An 18,384-nucleotide genomic window follows, 5' to 3' on the forward strand; every position below is an offset into this window, starting at 1 on the left:
GGGAGGGGTTGAAAAAGAAACTTGTTCCATTTTTGATGATTTTTTATTGCTCCAATATCTTGAAGACAATCCTCCAAAAATTTTTATAATTTTCCAGATTTTTTACTTTAAATTCTGTTCCTTAACCCTATTCCCGCTGGGAGGGAGGGGGTCAATTGGCCCCCCTGTAGTTTTTTTACATAACTAAACCGGGCTTTTATACTAACTGCCTGAATACTCAGGCACACTGCCTTTATGACTACTTTTTCCTGTAGCAAACTAAATCTTTGTTTTGACCCACTTTCAGTTGTCAGATTTGCATAACTTTTAGCTTTTTAGAAAGCCTATGACATAAGGAAATAGATTGCACAAGTTTTTGCAAAGAAATTTTTTCAAATTATTTGCATACAACCTGTCAAAAGAAATTATTTTTTGGTTTTTCTTAATTTTGCAAATTTTGTTGAATATTTGTAATAGAATAGTCAAGGGCTTTTCAAAAATGTATATTCTATCATTTTTTGCACATTTTTTGTAAACATTTTTACTATAAAGGTGGATTTTGCAACAAAAATTTTAATTTTTTGCAATTTTTGCAGATTCAAAAGGAAAAGCACAAGAGCTTTCCAATGATTTATCATTTGTCATATTTGAAATTCAAACATGAGATTTAGAGGGGGGATAAAATTGACCCCCCCCCCCCAGCATATTCTGGTTTTCAAGTACCCCAGCAGGGATAGGGTTAATTAAAAAAACGACTGTTCCCTGACACTGACACCATATGCTCTAAATATACTACCAATCCAGCTTCTCATAATACTTTAGGGTATTATGAAACATATAACAAACCCCATTTAGGAACCTGCAAGTTTACTGTGAACAAATCCAACGAAGATATCTGTCAGCTTCGTCTGGATTTTTTAACTGCTGTACAAGGAGTTTCAGCCACTCCTCAGCTATATTTACTAACTTGTAAAACGAATTTTTAGTTTCAATATTTTTCTCATTTTGATGAATTAGTCTTGGGTTGTTATTAACCGCAAAATAAAAACTAAGCAATTGACCACCAAGAAAAAATATCATTTTTCTAAAATGAATAATTAATGAAAACTGAAAAGCTGTATTACAATTGTAACAAACAAATCCAGATTTTGTTCAATGAAAAACTGTGCGATCACCTCATTCTTCTTTCCTGCTAGTCATTTCAAGTGCTACCTTGTGATAGCTCCGCAGTCTACATTAACATATACATGGTTAATCTACGTGCTAAGCTTGGTCATTCATGAATTAGTATTTCAGGGTTGTTGTGGAGCAGGATGCGCAACAGCATCAGATTCTCTGACAGTAAAGGGACAAACTGGGGCTAATCCACCAGTTATCTGTGGGGTCAACACAGGAGAACACAGTAAGTACTAATTTACTCTAAACCATTTAGAATAACGTTAGAGGATGTTGAATTTCAAAGCCAGTGAGGGCTGTAACAGATGGGAACTTCTGTGTGTAGTGGCGTTAATCGTGAAAACTTGATCTTGATGGCAAATCTGGGCACTTTTGAAATTGGGGATATATGATTGATCCTCCTATCAAAGTTATCTCTGGAGGGAATGACCACCAGTGCTGGGCACTTTTAAGTTTTTTAATCCCTTCCTCACCAGTTAGATGAAGTTGCTTACACTAAAGGGATTGTAAGCATTATCTTAAGAAACCCACGAGCAAATGGCAATTCCTGATTTACAACAGTACCCTTAAAAACTTTGTCTTGTCAAGTTTAAATAAGAAATAAATGTTTTTAGTTTTGTAAACAAAAGTGATTTACTCATTTCTACCGCTGGAAAATATCGAGTTTAGCAAAGTTAAACACTCTTTCAAGATAGAAAACAACAAAATCTGCCAAATTATTGATCAGAGAAAAACTTCAAAAGTACCACTGTGAACCAGACAAATTGCCATTTTTGCATGCAGTGTCACTTGAAATTATGCTTACAATCATTTTAAAAATCTAAAATTAAATTAAAGAAGTAATATTCCAATTCAGTGTACGTCGACATGGGGAACTTAGCAGCTGATGCTGTAACCTTGGACTTCTCTGTAGCAGGAACTACAGCTGATCAGTGGAATGTGAAAGTCTCCCAGATTCCATGCTCTTCCAACTATAGGTATAATTAAATCCAGAGTTTGGAGCTTTGAATAAGTAACAATGGGTTCATTTTTGAGAAGGGGCTTTGCCTTCTGAATAAACCTGAGAATCAGAATCACCGTCAGTGTAAGTATGAATGCTACTGATTTTAACTAGGAAAATTATCTTAATGATTCAAAATTGTAAACAATTAGGTAGTTTTAGTTTTAGGTTCCAAACCAGCATGTCTTTTAAAAAGTTTTCTTTTCCAATCCAGACATATTTAAATATTTTCATTTATTAACAAAGAATTATTTTGTAGAGCTCCAAATAAGTGTGTAAAATACTACACAGGTGCTTCAGGTATAATTTAATGCGTTATATTTATATATGTAATTTACCTTTTGTTTGTCCGTATTAATTATTCAAAACTGGAGTCTTTAAACCTTTATCTAAGAAGCGAATATAGAAAATTATTTTTTGAACGGTAATTTTTTATAAAAGAAAATTATAGGAAAGAAAACTTTAGAATCTTTTAGCCTTTGTACTCTTTAATTGTGTTACTTACTAGGCACTGTCACTTCCTACGGATTTCCAGGCAACACTCTCCTTCAGAATCAGAACTATGAATCCTGTATTCGCCAAGAAGCAGGTTATACATATATACATAGATATATAGAAAGTTACATAGATACATAGATACATAGACACATAGATACATAGATAGTTACATACATAGATACATAGATAGTTACATACATATATACATAGATACATAGATACATAGATATATAGATACATAGAGCTAGATATATAGATAGTTACATACATACATGGATACATAGATGCATAGATACATAGATATTGTAGAGGATGGGTTTTCTCTGTAAATTAAAACTAGTAATCCTCGAAGTTATGATATAAAATACGGGAGAGAAACGATGAACCTAAGAAAATCCAGTAGTTCTCCAACCTGCATCGGATCAACATGTTCTCCTGCATAGTAGTTTATCACCTACAAATATATTGCTAATAAACTATATTATAGACTTATTCTTACTCTCTAAAATGTATAGATAGTTACATAGATACATAAATACATTGCATAGAAAAGATGCATAGATACATAGATGCATAGATACTTAGATGCATAGATACTTAGATATATAGATACATAGATACATAGATGCATAGATATTAATGAATGCATATATACATAGATATAAAGTTAAATAGATACACTCATGGGTAGGTATTGTAGGAACTGTCTATATTCTTATGTTAAGGTTATTGTTCAATTCTATGGGATCAAAGTACAGTAACCCCACCAGCAGGTTATTACAATATTTTTTCATTTAGATATTTGCATTCAAACAATTAAGAACTCTATAACCCAAAAACTGCTGAAAAGTGTTGCAAAGCGTTTGGGAAAAAAAATAGAGGAGGATATACATGCTCCACCTGAATTGAAGTCAAAAGCGATTAGTATCTACATTGTTTCAATCTCACAATCAAGTAGTTTTGTAATACCTTGAGCGAAGGTTGTCTTTAGATGAAATTTTAAGAATAGATAAAATGATAATATCTTTTTCCACTCTTGGCAGAAAAAAAGATTTCAATACTATTTCTCATCATTAAAACATCAGATATTAAAAATATTGATAGCAATTGATTTGATTTCAATTCAGGTAGGAACTTAATTTCATTTTTTTAAATAAAACATATTTGCATTAATGCGCAATCTGACAGAGACAGATTTACCTCATTAATATCAATCTTTCTTGCTATTTAAAAAAACCTAATTCAAAATTAAATAAAACAAATTTAGATGAAAGATTTCATTTTATTCACTGAGTGATAAAGCCAAACATTTGGAGATTTATTTAGATGCCTTCGACCTAACAAATGCTGCAATGGCGGATCAAGCAACTAATAATGTAATTAGTAAGTAATTTTAATTCAAATATATTAAAAAGTAAAATAAATATAATACGGTCATTAACAGTAATAAGCGGAATGTAAGTCGTCTTTTTAAAAAAATTCTAAAAATGTTAGTTAAAAATTATTTCATTTCCAATTCTTAGGACCGATAGAACTTTAGAATGTTAAGGGCACATTCTCACATTGTAGAGGGGAGGGGGNACGCCTTATTAGTGATCAAAATTTCTAAAATAAAATAAAATTGAATTTCAATGACCTGTAATGACCTCTAATGACATCCACAAATAGAAAATATTTTAACTATGGTTTTATGCATATCAAACGAAAGCTAGGAACCCAGGGAATACAGTATAAGCAGCAACGAATCCAGTGTTTAATCTTCTAATTACCTCTAACGACATCTAATGACCTAAAATGACCTCTAAAATAAAAATGTTTTAACTATGGCTCAACACCTACCCTTTTACCTAAGAAGAATTTAACTCAGTGAACATATTGTATAGATGTATAGACAGTTTTTAGTATTATCTGTACTCATACCTTAAAGGGAGTGACCAGCTGGACATGTTAGTTGAACTGAGATTGCAGTACTGTAGAGAAAATGTTCAGGATTTATTTGAGACCTCTAAGGCCTTTTAAAGGTGAATACATATTCACTATACAGTAAGGGTGCAAATAAAATTTATTTTAAATCCTCCTGGACTGTCCATTCTGGAGGCTTGATTTTTAAAATTGATTTTTGAAAAATAACTGAGACAAAAATGTAACAAAAATTATAAAATAAAATAATATTACCTGTATAGGAACAGAAAATAATGTACTCTTACTATTAAAATTAAGCTATAATAATTCATTGTGGATTCTCACTGTTACAGTGTAAGACAACATTTTAAGAAATCTGTCAATACATTTTTTCGAGTAGACAATAATAACAAAGTGAATTAATCGATTCTACAATGGCTTTCATTGATAATTTCTTTTGGAAATTCAGTTCCTTTACCTTTTAAAAAATCAATTTTCAAAATCAAGCCACCAGAATGGGCAATCTAAAAAGATTTCAAGGATGAATTTGTGCTCTAGCTGAACAATTATACACAGTAAAAACGTCCTATAGGTCTCAAATGAATCCTAAAAATTTCTCTACAAAGCTACACTCTCAGCTCAACTTCCCTTTCTAGTCAGTCACTACCAAGCTGTAAGGATCAAATGGAACAAAAAAAGCATTCTTTTAATTTCAGCGGCTTGTGGTAAATCGTTTGTCAAAATTCCAAATGCAGTCCTTGGGCCTACATCCGCCCCTATAACGGTAAAGTATCTAGTACACTGCAAACAAATTTTAAATATGTCTATTTAAAGGGAGTGGCTATATAACGTAGTTGAACTTTGTATGCAGTGTTGTGGAAAACTTCTTTCGGAGTCATTTGAGACATATTAAAGATCTGTAAATCCTGACTTTTTTCAGTAAAACTTATTAATCACTTATTTATGGAAGAGAGATTGCAGTTCTTTAAAGGGAGTGACCGGCTATGTAAGGTAGTTGAACTGAGTATGCAGTGTTGTGGAAAACTTCTTTCGAATTCATTTGAGACATATTAAACTTTTTAAAGATCTGTAAATCCTGACTTTGAGCGCAAATTCAACGTTCAAAACTTCTACTTTGGGGGTGGATACGTTTTCAGAATTAGATTTTTTAAATTATTAAATAACGACGACATAAAATGTAAAAAAGTTCTACAATAAACTACAGACGTTATGCATAGGAACATGTTGAGAAAATTAAGATTAATTAATCATTGAAAATAAGTAATCTTGTTCAATTATTAGTTTATATTTTCTCATTATTCTGGTTTCTCATTATTAACAAAAATTTTCTCCAGAAATTCTAAAATTATTATTGAAAAGACGACATTTGAAGATTTTGAAGAAATCTGCGAATAAATTCAAAGAAAATAAGAAATTCAATATAATAATGAAAACGAAATAATCGATTTTAGCATTGATTTATAGACAAATTTCTTTTGAGAAATATGTTCCTAACTATCTAATTAGATTACTGTATAACATTTACTTTATTTTTCGTTGTCGTTATTTAATAATTAAAAAAACTAATTCTGAAAACGTATCTACCCCCAAAGTAGGAGTTTTGAACGTCGAATTTGCGCTCAAACTCAGGATTTACAGATCTTTAAAAAGTTTAATATGTCTCAAATAGCCGGTCACTCCCTTTAAAGAACTGCAATCTCTCTTCCATAAATAAGTGATTAATAAGTTTTACTGAAAAAATGTCAGGGTACTTTTAGAAGTCTCAGTTCTAATTTTTTTTAAGCTATATACAAATATCTATACCGGATACATTTTGGGCCAGGTTGGTAATTAAACAGACTGTTGTAGTGATGTAAGGAGCATTCTTCTGAAGGTGGATTAGCTTCCTTGTCACAGCATAGGAATATCCAGAATGTTCACCAGAGAAAGAGTACACTTTGGAGGCTAGATACGCCAAATGTTTTATTAAACAATGCAAAATCAAATCAAGCAAAACCGTGAAACATAATTTTAAATTGATGTTATGCACTTTAATGGGGGTTTGATGGAGTAAAGAATAAAAAAGGAGTATTTGATGGATTTTGACATGTCTGGGAAAGAAAATATCATCAAGACTCAAAAAATGGTAGAAAATATTGATAACAAATTTTACATTAAAAATAAAGTTGTAGAGCAAGATTTGAAAATGACAAAGATCTGGAGTAAAATTGTCCGAAAGTCTCTGAGCGAGGACCAAGAGCGTGACATTAATCATGGATCTCAAAAGTAAATCAAAACTAAATAAATTCTCAAAAGTTCTTTTTACATAATTCTTAATCTCCCTTTTCTTTTGATTTCTTTTAAAGGGTCTAAAATTGCAATGAATCCAGTTTGAGACCATTATAAAGATTTTCTTGCTAGGCAGTTGATTTACTTTCGGGAGAACGGTCGTTGTGTAACAACAAAGAAATGTATGACATCAACTGGTCTAAAAGATAAACCGGTATAGATATAGTAAACATTAACTAAAGGCCCCAGCATTGCCCCTGAAAAAAAAAATTTGGAACAAAATTTGTTTTTAGCCTTGGAAAAAAAAATTTGGAACAGCATTTTTTTTAGCTTAGGACTCTCTCAGGCTAACCATGAGTGTCCACAAAAAAATTCAGCCCAATCGGTCCAGTCTTTTGGCCGGCTATAGGCGATATATATATTAATATATATATATGAATATAAAAAAATTACAGTGCTGAGACTTCTACAAGTACGCCTTGTTTAGCGAAACTTATTAATCACACCTTGTATATATGTATTTTGAAAATTATTAAAGAACTTTATTGTTCTATATTGTTCTAAGAGAAAATGCTTACAGATAGAGCCACAATTAAAAAACGAAATACAAGAAGGTATTAAAACCGTCCTGAAAGCCTATAGGATAGTGATGATCCAAATTAATCCTATTTGTTTATTACTGTATATATTACATATTTCTATTTTTGGAATCTTCCCTTTCCAACCTTAGATGCATTTAAGTGCTTTTTGTATAGTACATAGTAGTGGTTTTGGTTTTAATAATGAATTTTCCTGTAACTATATTTACAGGCATTTTGTGGTGAGGTTTTCGGGGTTGAGGCTCAAACTGTGGCCAACAGTTTCACAAGTAAGTGAAGGAGTATAAATAGTAAGCTGTAGTGTCCTACATAGTAAATACATACATGCCTTAGAAATCAATGCTTTGTTAATCAAATAATAAATAAATAATAGAAAATGTTAATATTGGAAGAGGACTAATTAATAAAAGACTAGTTTGCAAGAGACATTGTTCCAAAACGGGTTTATTCCCATATTCAACACTTATAAATGTCTAGAATAAAAGTCTACATTAACATTTTGTTAAAGCATGACAAGGACACCAATTCCAATATTAAATTATTTTCTGAAATTAGAATTGTAATAGAAATCTTTTTATATTGAACACTTTTGACTATTTTCAAGACAATGCAAGGTTTTCTATTTTCCCACAGGAATTGAGTCTTTGCCACAAACTCTGATTTTCTAATCCCCTATATATTTAATACACAATATAGTAGACCTTAGATATTTCAAACTATGAATGCTGTTAGATAAAACAAGCTTAGTTTGAAATATCAATGGTATTTCAAGTTAGAGAAGATATAGGGATGTGAAAATATGAGTGTGTGGCAAAGACTCAATTCCTTTCAATCATTGTCGCGTTTTTGGAACAAATCCCACTTTCCCGTACGTTTTGAGTCTAATCCGTAGTTAATCAAAATAACACTACGTTGTTAACTTACATAATAAAACACTTAACACAAAAATTAACCTTATGAAAAAAAATTAACTGCGAAAAATCTAAGTTTCCAAATTTTATTAGTTAAATTTATTTATACATAAATATAAATTTGTAATCTCAGTTTGTCTGGGTGTTTGTTTGTTTGTTTGTTTGACCGATCATAACTCAGGCACCCCTGGACCGATTTGCCTTAAAATTTGATTAAGAAACTCGGGAGACCACGGTAATGTTCTTAGCTTGGTTTTGAGATTCTTAAATGAGTGGATCGACTTTTATTGGGAAAAATAGTAATTTAGGACACAGCGCGGGTAATCAGTGGGACTAACTATGAGTATGACCCCCAGTGCAATGCTGGGTTCCCAAGCTAGTAAGAGAATACAGATGATTTATTTTTTTGCATTTAAAAAAAAACATTTTCCCGCATTTCTCATAAAATCTCACTGTACAGTGATAACCAGAAAACTGCAGAATAGGAAGACGACATTAAGACAAAAGAGAAGTACATTTTATGTAGTAACAAATCAAATAGTTTAACAGAAAGTTATAAAATCACGTATTGAGTGAAATGGGTCCGTTTACAATGCACAATTGAAGTGCCTCATGTTCATTGGACTATTTAAAGTCATAAATAGAGTGTAAAGAAAAGTCGACTTCCTATTCCAGAGCAAATCACATCCCTCTGAAGAATTGGTGAACGCAGTTAGAACCATCCTACAATGATCTGAAACTATAATAAATCAACAAACTTCTTGGAACAAACAATTTTTGAATAAAAAACGCTCTATTTTCGTTAACAACCAAGAACCAGGACAATATTAACGTTCAAAATAATGTTCATAAATCGCCATAAGACTATGGTAAGGATAAGTTAGTTCTTCTCCTTTCATCCCCCCAAACTCCCTGCAGCTTTATTCCCCCCCCCCCCCTTTATTACTAAGCATATTAAATCTTAACCCCTCTCTACCAGGAAGGATGACAGTCCTCTATACCTGTGTGCTCAGTTAGCTGTACTGAGCTGAAAACTTTAGAATGGTGGATATCGAGATAAATACTTAACCTTTTCTTAATCTCAAGACTAACCTAATCTTGTACATGTATCCTGAAAAGTGTATAAAATTCAACCAACCAGAGTCGCGTATCAGAAGCTGAGAAATTTGAAATTTTGCGCGCCATTTAGGATTAATATACAGAAAACGAAGGAACTCTCTAATTTTGAAAACCCAGTTTTTGATTTTTCTGTACTTTTTCCAAAAAAGAGTGGATTAAGCAAGAAATCAAAAGTGTCCACATTGGATATTCGGATTAAGCAGTCGGGATTTAAGGTATCTAATTCTAAAGTTCACAGCTAATGATGCACTATAACAGTAGCTTAAATAATTTCAGGTTCAACATTACCCTTCACCTTGTCAACCTTTACTGGTGCAGGAGCTGCAAATACTCTAACAAGTAAGATTATAAGATTCTTTTAATTAAAGTTATCATTTCATGTAATAAAATCTAGGTCCCGAGATTACTCTAATCAAAGTCTAATTATAGTCTCACTGACTCTATCTCTAGCCAAAACTCAAGGCTCTATATTTGTCCGTATAACATGAAGGTTCATGTAGTACTAAATTTATTAATATACAGGTAAATCAAACTGACCGGATTGGCCGGTCAGAGCAACATTGAAATAGGTAAGACATATATTGATAACATAGATAATAAAGATTGTGATAAGCATTGCAATAGAAAATGCTACAAATCCCTGGGGGAACGGTGTCGAGAGTTATCTTTCAATGGAACTTTAACGATCTCTCGACATCGTACTTTTTCCAGCATCCGCCATCAGTCGCTCCAGCTGGATTTGGGATGACCCCGGGTCTGACCTTGAACTACCCTGGGTCTAGAACAGCAACATTGGTGATATCAATGCGCTGAGGAGCAACCTGGTAATCTATAACCCCAGGTTGATATCTACGGACACTTCCCAATGCAGGTACTGACTTAATGACATCAACGGGTTGCAGAACAACATCGTAACCTCTACGTTGGGTTGGGTGTATACATCTGATGAGTTGGCTCGCTCCAATCCTTAGAACCCTCTGTAGCTGTGATAGAGAGGAACATGAACAAGAGCATTAAACCCGTACGAAAAAGAGAACTACTCCTTGTGTTCCTTGTAGACTGACCGATAGCTGGAGAGATAAGATTGCTCTGCACCGCTGCCGTACTGGCACGTCCTAGCAGCACTGGTAGGGCTGCAATCACTCCCACCTGTTGATCCCTCATAGCTGGGGTAAGGGGTGAAATTCATACTGTACCGACCAGGTTTTCTGTTGATCTCTCCATACAGCCACAGTGATCCAGAATACAATTTATCGATCCTTTGCATTTCTTGGCTTGAATCTCTTGATTCCAGCTGGATTCATACTCCTCATATTGTACACAAGGAATATCTCTCAATCCCCTCTTGATCCCTTCTCACTTTCTCCATTTATCATGATGGAGGTTTCTAGCTCAGTTTGCCCTCTCTTCACTCCTCCAGCCCCCTCATGCATATGTATCTCGTTCTCCGGTTGAAAGACTGGCCATGTACTTGAGGATGGAGGTGTGGTTGGTTGGGTTGGTTCATCTTGTAATCTCCTCTTGATCCCCTCCCTTTTCCTCTATTTTTCATTATGGCTGTTTTCCTCAGGTTCAGCTTGGCCTCTCTTTACTNATTTTCGAAATCTCTACCTGAAAGTTGGGGTTGGGTTGGATGGGTTGATTCTCCGGTATTTTCCAGGCTGGGGAGGGGCTGGTACTCTGCCCCCCTATTCCCCTCTCCCTGCATATCAACTTCTCCATCTAAATCTAGTGTGGGGTGGGATCCCCTCCCTCCCTCTTCACAGCTGGATGTTATCTGTGTCCCGCGGTCAGTCTGTATAATCTCCTGGGGTTCAGTCTGACCAGCTGTATCTCTCCTGTCTCCTGGGTCTCATTCTCTTCTGTCCAGCTGTCTCTCTTGTCTCTTGCTCTCTTCTGTTATTGATCTCTCTAACTCCAGGCTCGGAATTTCTGTAATCTCATCCCCTCCTTGGGTAAGCCATGTACGTTGTTCTCCCCCCAAAATTCTTTGAGAATATCCAAGCTAACTATCCTTGGTTTACCTTGCTTGAACACAGCAATCACATCTGCCAACGCTGGGGCCATCAATCTTGTAGGGCCCCGCCTAGTATGACCTGAGTTTATCACAGCTGCCTGGAATTATTCTGGGGTCAAAGATCCATACCCACTGGCCTATGTTGAACTGGTTCAGGATGGGCTTGTAGTATTGAGCGTTTCTCAGCACTGTCTGTTGTTGTCTCTCTCTAATCCCAGCATAGGCAGTTTGAAATCTTTCTTGTATAGTGTCTGTCCAGGCAGTTACATCCTTCTCTGCATCTGGTTTGGGTATTGGGTAAACCCAATGGATAGGAACTATAGCTTCTCTCCCAAAGGTTGCAAAGAACGGTGTCTGTCCCGTACTACCATGAACTGTGGTATTGCACGCTAAACAAGCCACTTTTACACCTAGGTCCCATTCATTTTGCATCTCCATGCCCATAGTTCTCAGTATACTCACTATTGTTCTATGCCATCGTTCCACAATATTAGATGAAGGGTTGTAGGGAGGGGTTCTAGTATGCAAAATCTTCAATTCACTAAATAGTTCAACCCATAACTTATTTACAAATTCAGCTCCGTTGTCTGAGTGAATTTGGTTAGGCAATCCAAAAACACTGAAATGTTCACATATCAATACTCTAGCCACAGTGCCTGCCTCATTATTGCAAATAGGATATGCACTAGCAAATCTTGTATATCCATCCTGTACCGTCAGCATATAGCAATTCTTTCTCACAGTTTCCGACATTGAAACTATATCTATGAATACTTTATCTCCAACATTGCCCACTGTACTAGGCACATGAGTCCCTCTCTTGGCTTGCTAAACAGGTGTTACACCGATCTACCAGCCTACGGATTTTCTCACGGGCAGACATTGCAAAGAATGTTCTCTGAAACTTGTCCAACGTTCCTCCCACACCTCTATGTCCCCCTGCCACGCCCTCGTGACAAATCTTGAACACTTCCTCTAACTTCACTGCTGGTACACAAACACGTAATGCATCATAGGGCTTGGCTGGATCTGTGTGACGGTTAAAACATAAGATTCCATTATGCATCACAAACAAGGTAGGATTGAATATCTGCCTCACTGATATCACTTCCTGTATTCCTTCCCTCACTTTCTGCATCTTGGATATTTTACCATCCACTACCCACTTGATCACTTCCTTCCAGACTTCATCCTCTTCCTGTAACTTCCTCAGTACGTTACCCTCCATTATCTCGTATCTTGTCTCGTTACTCAGGTTATGAATAGCAGACGGATAACCAGCAAACTTCCGCCTCTCTCTTCCTATCTCCACAGGGTTCCCCTCCAATTCTGATGCAAAAGTAATCTTCATCTCTCCCACTTCGTTTGCTTCTTGGTATTCTTCATTCTCTTCTGCTGTTTGCTCATCTAAATGTTTGGCTCTGGACAAGGCATCTGCATTAACATTCTCACTTCCTTTCTTATGTATCACAGTGAACTCAAATTGAGCCAGTTCCGCGTACCAATGTTGAAAAATAGTTTCTTCTGATTTAAAGTTCACGATATACTTCAAACTAGCAGCATCCGTGTAGACTAGGAAGGGGGGCCGGTACTTCAAAATATGTTCCCACTTCTTCATGCACTTCACCAGGGCAAGGAGCTCCCCCTTGGCACAGGAATAGTGTCTCTCTTAATGATTACATTTCCGCCCCCAGCAGCCCAGAAACCGCTCAACTCCATCTTGTTTCTGAGACAGAACTCCTGCAATGTTTAGAGACGACCAGTCCATAGTGAGAATAAAAGGTTCATCTGAATCAAAATCTGGGTAACCTTGTATCCGCCCTGCTGAAAACTCCGCCTTCAACTCCAAAAAATCCTTCTCCATATCTTCTGTCCAGACAAATTTCTCCGCCTTCTTAAGACTGTTCATCCTGTTGGTCAAAGCCGAGTACCTGGGAATAAAACCTCTGTAATAACCTGTGAATCCCAGTAATGACAACATTTCCTTGCAACTAGTGGGACGTGGCCAGCTCTGCATATCTTTCACATATTGATCCAACATCTGTACTCCGCCTTGACTCACTTTATGCCCCAAATATTTGGTTTCTGTTTAAAATATCTTAGTCTTCTTAGGTTGAATCTTGATCCCTGCCTTCGAATGAGCCTCCACGATACTCTTCAGATGCTTCAAGTGGTCCCAGGTGTCCATGGAGAACACCAGGATGTCGTCCAGATATGATAATCAGTACTCCACAGGTAAGTGCGCCAGGGCCAGGTCCAACATCCGGCTGTAGATGCTTCCGGCGTTTGACAGGCCAAAGAGCATCCTTATATAACAAAAAGTGCCAAAGGGACTAATAAAAGCTGTACAATTCCTGCTCCCCTCCTCTATCTGTATAGCGTGATATGCGCCACAGGCGTCAATTGAAGTGAAGATTTTTGCACCCTTCAACTTTTGCAGATTTTCCTGGATATTCGTCAGGGGGTAAGTATCCTTGATTGTGATATCATTAAGCTGCCTCAGGTCAGTCACCCATCTTGTTCTCCCATCCATTTTCTTCTCAGGAACTAGTGGCGTTGCCCAGGGACTGTTTGCAGGTTCTATAATCCCCAGTTGGATCCACTCATCCAATTGTTCTTTCAGGTTTGCACGCTGGTGCGGGTTCAATGGCCTCACCTTTGATCTCTTAGGTACTGCCCCTGGCTGTAATTCTATCTGCAGCTCCAATAAATCCGTTTTACCGTAATGATTGGGGTGAAGGGCTAACATAGAAAAGTTCTCCTAGAAAAGTTTGACTACTTCCTCTTTCAACTTTGCATCCCTATTTAGAATCTCATTCTAATCTATCTTGAAACTATCCTTGATAAACTTTCTCCTACTCTCTTCTGTTGGGAAATCAGATTCTTGCAGTGAATTAAGTGATTCCTAAGATCCGATGCTGTACTTCCCCTTAACTCTTCCTTAATCCAGGCCTGTTTATCTACGCACATACTATAGTGCCCAGCTTCTGTCCTACACACAACTCTACACACTCTTCTGCATGATTCTCCACATACACTGCTTGTACACTTCCTGACAGATCATATGCATTCTCCCCTCCTCCTGGTCTTCTAAAGGTAACGATTCTACTACTCCTGCACCCTTCCAGTTTCCTTCTGTTCTCACCTTAACTAGTTTCGCACTACCTGCTGGGATAATCACCTTCTCAGCCGACCATAACTTCCTCTCTATCACTTCCTCCATGTTACTAAGGTTGTTTACTTCCGGTTCCCTTTTCTCTGCTTTCCACACAGCCGGAAGTACTTGTACGTAATTCTTGTTTTCCTTATCCACTCTCCTGCCCTTGATTATGAAAGGGAAAGGTTTCCCATATGCACTGCACAGTCTCGTTAACCTTTCCTGACCCTCACTTCCGGTAACTAGTTTCACTTCCTTCTCCGTACAGGATATTGACACTTCCTGCTGTCGAAAAAACTCTATACCAAAATTCACTGCATGATTCAGGCCTTCTATCACAATCGGTTCTACTTCAAATCTACAATCCAGGCCATCCAAGTAAAACTTAATTCTTTCGCCTTTCCCTAATACTCTCAATCCTTTCCCGCCTCTCTCCGCCGTATGCACTCTAGCGTTACTTTCCTCTAGCATTTTCCCCCCTATCGTCTTCCAGAATTCATTTGACACAAAAGTACCATTCACTTAATTGCCTGTGTTTTCTAAGGCTAACCCGAATATATCTCGTTTAAATAACTTGAATTTCACATATGAGGTTTTATGGTCGTCTTTCTCAACTAAATTAACATTGTTCAGATGCATGAGAATATTCCTTTCCCATTCTCTTAGTTCGAGATCTTTATGTCTGTTAGGTCTCAAACTACCTCTCACTTTTGGGTCAAAATCATTAGATACCTTCTTAACATTGTCTATATTATCTATGACTTCCGTTCTAACTTTATCATCTCTCACTTCCGGTACTAATTCACAAGATTCATGGACATTTGGATTTACAGAAATGTTTGTTAAATGATTAGTAAATACATTCACATCATTATTTTCTGCAATCTTAGGAGTTGAGGACCGTCTGTCATCGCAACTCCTTAGGGAAAAACCGCCTCTGGTACCAGTTTCTTCAGAACTTCCTGCATCACTGCCATGGATTTGGCCATATCTGCTATTTGTCCGCCTCCATAACCGCCATTCTCTCTCCTTCCCTGGTTTCTCCGTGTTCCTCTACATTCCCGTGAAATATGACCCTCTTTCCCGCAGTTGTAACACAAAATTGAGGGGCGGGAACTGGCCTTATGAGTGTCACTTCTGTTCTTCCTGTTAGGATTCTTCCTCCTCCATTCATCAAACTTCCTGCAATCTCTCTTCTGGTGACCAGGTTTCTTGCAAAAATAACACACATCTCCACCCTGCAGGGCATTTACTCCACCCTCGATGTCTAAATCCTCAGCATCAGACATGTCCTCCACCAGCCCTGGCATGGCATTGACGTCCATAGGTACCTGTCCCGTCTTCAACATCTCGTTGACCTTGGCTATCTCGCTCTTATCATACCCGTATGTACTTTGTAAGCCTGCCATATCCTGGGCTGGGGCTCTGGGGTCCAGGTTATAAGTCCTCAGGTTCCCTAACTGATGGTCCAGAACTGCCTTAATCTCCCTCTCGTGCTTAATCTCTTTAGGCATAAACAGTAGGCAAGTTTTTCTCAGTTCAGCGTTGTATAATCCTAACAACATATTAGTCTTAAACTCGACTAAACTTCTCCTGGCTGGGGGGTAGGCTTGCACGAATAATCTTAGCTTGTCCATGTGATACTAACGAGCATCCTCATTTCTTGTCTGTCTCCTGGCCAAGTATTCCATCCTCCTGCCCTCCTCGTCCTTCTTATGAGTGAAATTCTTCAATAACTCTTGAAAGAATTCACCAATCTCGTAGTTGTCAAAAACTAATCCATCAGGTTGCAACAATACTATCTCAGACTGTGCTTTTCCCGTTTTACAGTCTAGCAGCATCCTTTTCACGGCATCGTTAGGGATTGTTTCACATTCAAATCTTGACAGATGTTTCTCTAATTCGCCACACCAGTCAAACACTTTAGTAGGGTTACCATCATATGTTGGGGCTCTACAGCTAAAATCCAACAGCCTCTTTTTATATTCAGCTTCCGCCCTGCTCAGATCTTGTAACGTCTGCCTATCCCCTCTGCCAGCTGCCTTCTCCGCCTTCAGAAAGGACACATAGACTTCTTGTGCATCTTCCACCTTAGGGCATTCTAGTCTTGCGACTACTCTTCCCATAATTCCTGTGTCTCGGGTGTTGCTGACTCTTGCCACGTCTGGGCAAATGATTTATCCTTATATTTCTGCTCCATATCCGCCAGTTTCTTCTTAGTCTCTTGGAGCAGCTGGAACTGCTGCCTTATTTCCGCCATGCCATCTGTCACTGGATGAGATGGTCCCTCCATCTCTACTTCCGATCCAGAATCGTCACTGGGTAAACTCGGATATTCTTGAAACGTAGCCACTTTATTTCCTGTATTCACACTGGATTCACTCACCGGCAAATCCTCTCAGGTTAAAACTTCTCTGGCTAATCCGTTAAACCAGGTTTTCACTTTACTGGAATACTTTCGAAGTCTCGGGCATCTAGATCTGGTTCATAGGTTGTCCCACCTGCAGCCACCACTTTTGTAATAAATATAGGTCCCAAGATTACTCTAATCAAAGTCTAATTATAGTCTCACTGACTCTATCTCTAGCCAAAACTCAAGGCTCTCAACTCTAGCCAAAACTCAAGGCTCTATATTCGTCTGTATAACACGAAGGTTTATGTAGTACTAAATTTATTTATATACAGGTAAATCAAACTGACTGGATCGGCCGGTCAGAGCAACATTGAAATAGATAAGACATATATTGATAACATAGATAACAAAGATCGTGATAAGCATTGCAACAGAAAATGCTACATTCATATACATTCAATATCTACATATATATGTTTATTTTCAGCTTTTGATCCCGTTGCAAATGGATACTCCTTGGACTATGTGCAGCAGGCTTGCTGAGTTTAGTTTTATACACACTACACAGAGCAATAATATGATGAGGGTCCATATATCTCCGTTTTCCTTAGCTTGCATTTAAATTATTGTTAAGTATAACCATAGCTTAAATAACCACAACTATATGCAGGGTGTCCCTAAAAAACGATCATTTTGGTACTAGAGGTCTCGTGACATGCAGTTTGATATTTTTTTTAATTTTTGGACATTTTCGAAATCTCTGAAACATTCCGATTGATGGACTCTAATTACAGGTTTGAAAATTGAGGAAGATAATTCAAAGTTTGCCATTTTGGCTTGGTTGAGCTCGAATATTTGCTATCTTCGTTTTTTGAACATGCTACAGTTAAACCCTAAATAAGCCATACTTCGAAAGAATTCATCAAATGTCGTATTCTTCACTTTCTGATACTGAAATGTTGCAGACATTTAGTTTTTTAATTAAATGATTATATGGAACTCTTTAAAACTGTTCCCGCATATTCATGGATATCTATTTATTTTCGCAAATACTGAGATTTACGTAAAATAGTTTAAACCCCATTGAAAAATTGTCAATACGACATTTGATAAATTCTTTCGATGTATGGCTCATTTAGGGTTTAACTGTATGTGATTTCATAAGGGTTTCTTTATTAAATTTAAAATCCTAGGGTCATGCACCAAAACCTACGAAGTTAAAGAATGAATGAAAAGTTGCAAAAGAAAGTAAAATTGCTACTGTTGATGTGGACAAGCATTGCAAAAGAGAGATCTGGATATAAAAGTGAGAGTTGCATTTTTATTAAAAACAACAAGAAGGTCATGGACCAGTGAAATTCATTTCTGTAAATTTTAAAAACCT

The 18,384-nt window shown here is 36.7% G+C and overlaps 1 protein-coding gene across 1 annotated transcript in view; it reads left to right on the forward strand.

Annotated features, from left to right (window-relative positions):
- Window positions 1-17,942, forward strand: part of LOC111707648 (uncharacterized) — a 19,286-nt gene extending 1,344 nt beyond the window's left edge. The window contains exons 4-13 of the mRNA XM_023480781.1: window positions 1,276-1,381; window positions 2,012-2,132; window positions 2,415-2,455; window positions 2,664-2,744; window positions 3,379-3,426; window positions 3,980-4,036; window positions 5,272-5,339; window positions 7,655-7,712; window positions 9,750-9,812; window positions 17,488-17,942. Of these exons, the coding sequence (XP_023336549.1) occupies window position 1,381; window positions 2,012-2,132; window positions 2,415-2,455; window positions 2,664-2,744; window positions 3,379-3,426; window positions 3,980-4,036; window positions 5,272-5,339; window positions 7,655-7,712; window positions 9,750-9,812; window positions 17,488-17,543 (594 nt within the window). The 5' untranslated portion in view covers window positions 1,276-1,380 and the 3' untranslated portion in view covers window positions 17,544-17,942. The remainder of the gene's footprint in view (window positions 1-1,275; window positions 1,382-2,011; window positions 2,133-2,414; window positions 2,456-2,663; window positions 2,745-3,378; window positions 3,427-3,979; window positions 4,037-5,271; window positions 5,340-7,654; window positions 7,713-9,749; window positions 9,813-17,487) is intronic.
- The last annotated feature ends 442 nt before the right edge of the window (window positions 17,943-18,384 follow it).

Source organism: Eurytemora carolleeae, unplaced genomic scaffold (genome assembly GCF_000591075.1).
Source record: "Eurytemora carolleeae unplaced genomic scaffold, Eaff_2.0 scaffold783, whole genome shotgun sequence".
NCBI classification, from domain to species: domain Eukaryota; kingdom Metazoa; phylum Arthropoda; class Copepoda; order Calanoida; family Temoridae; genus Eurytemora; species Eurytemora carolleeae.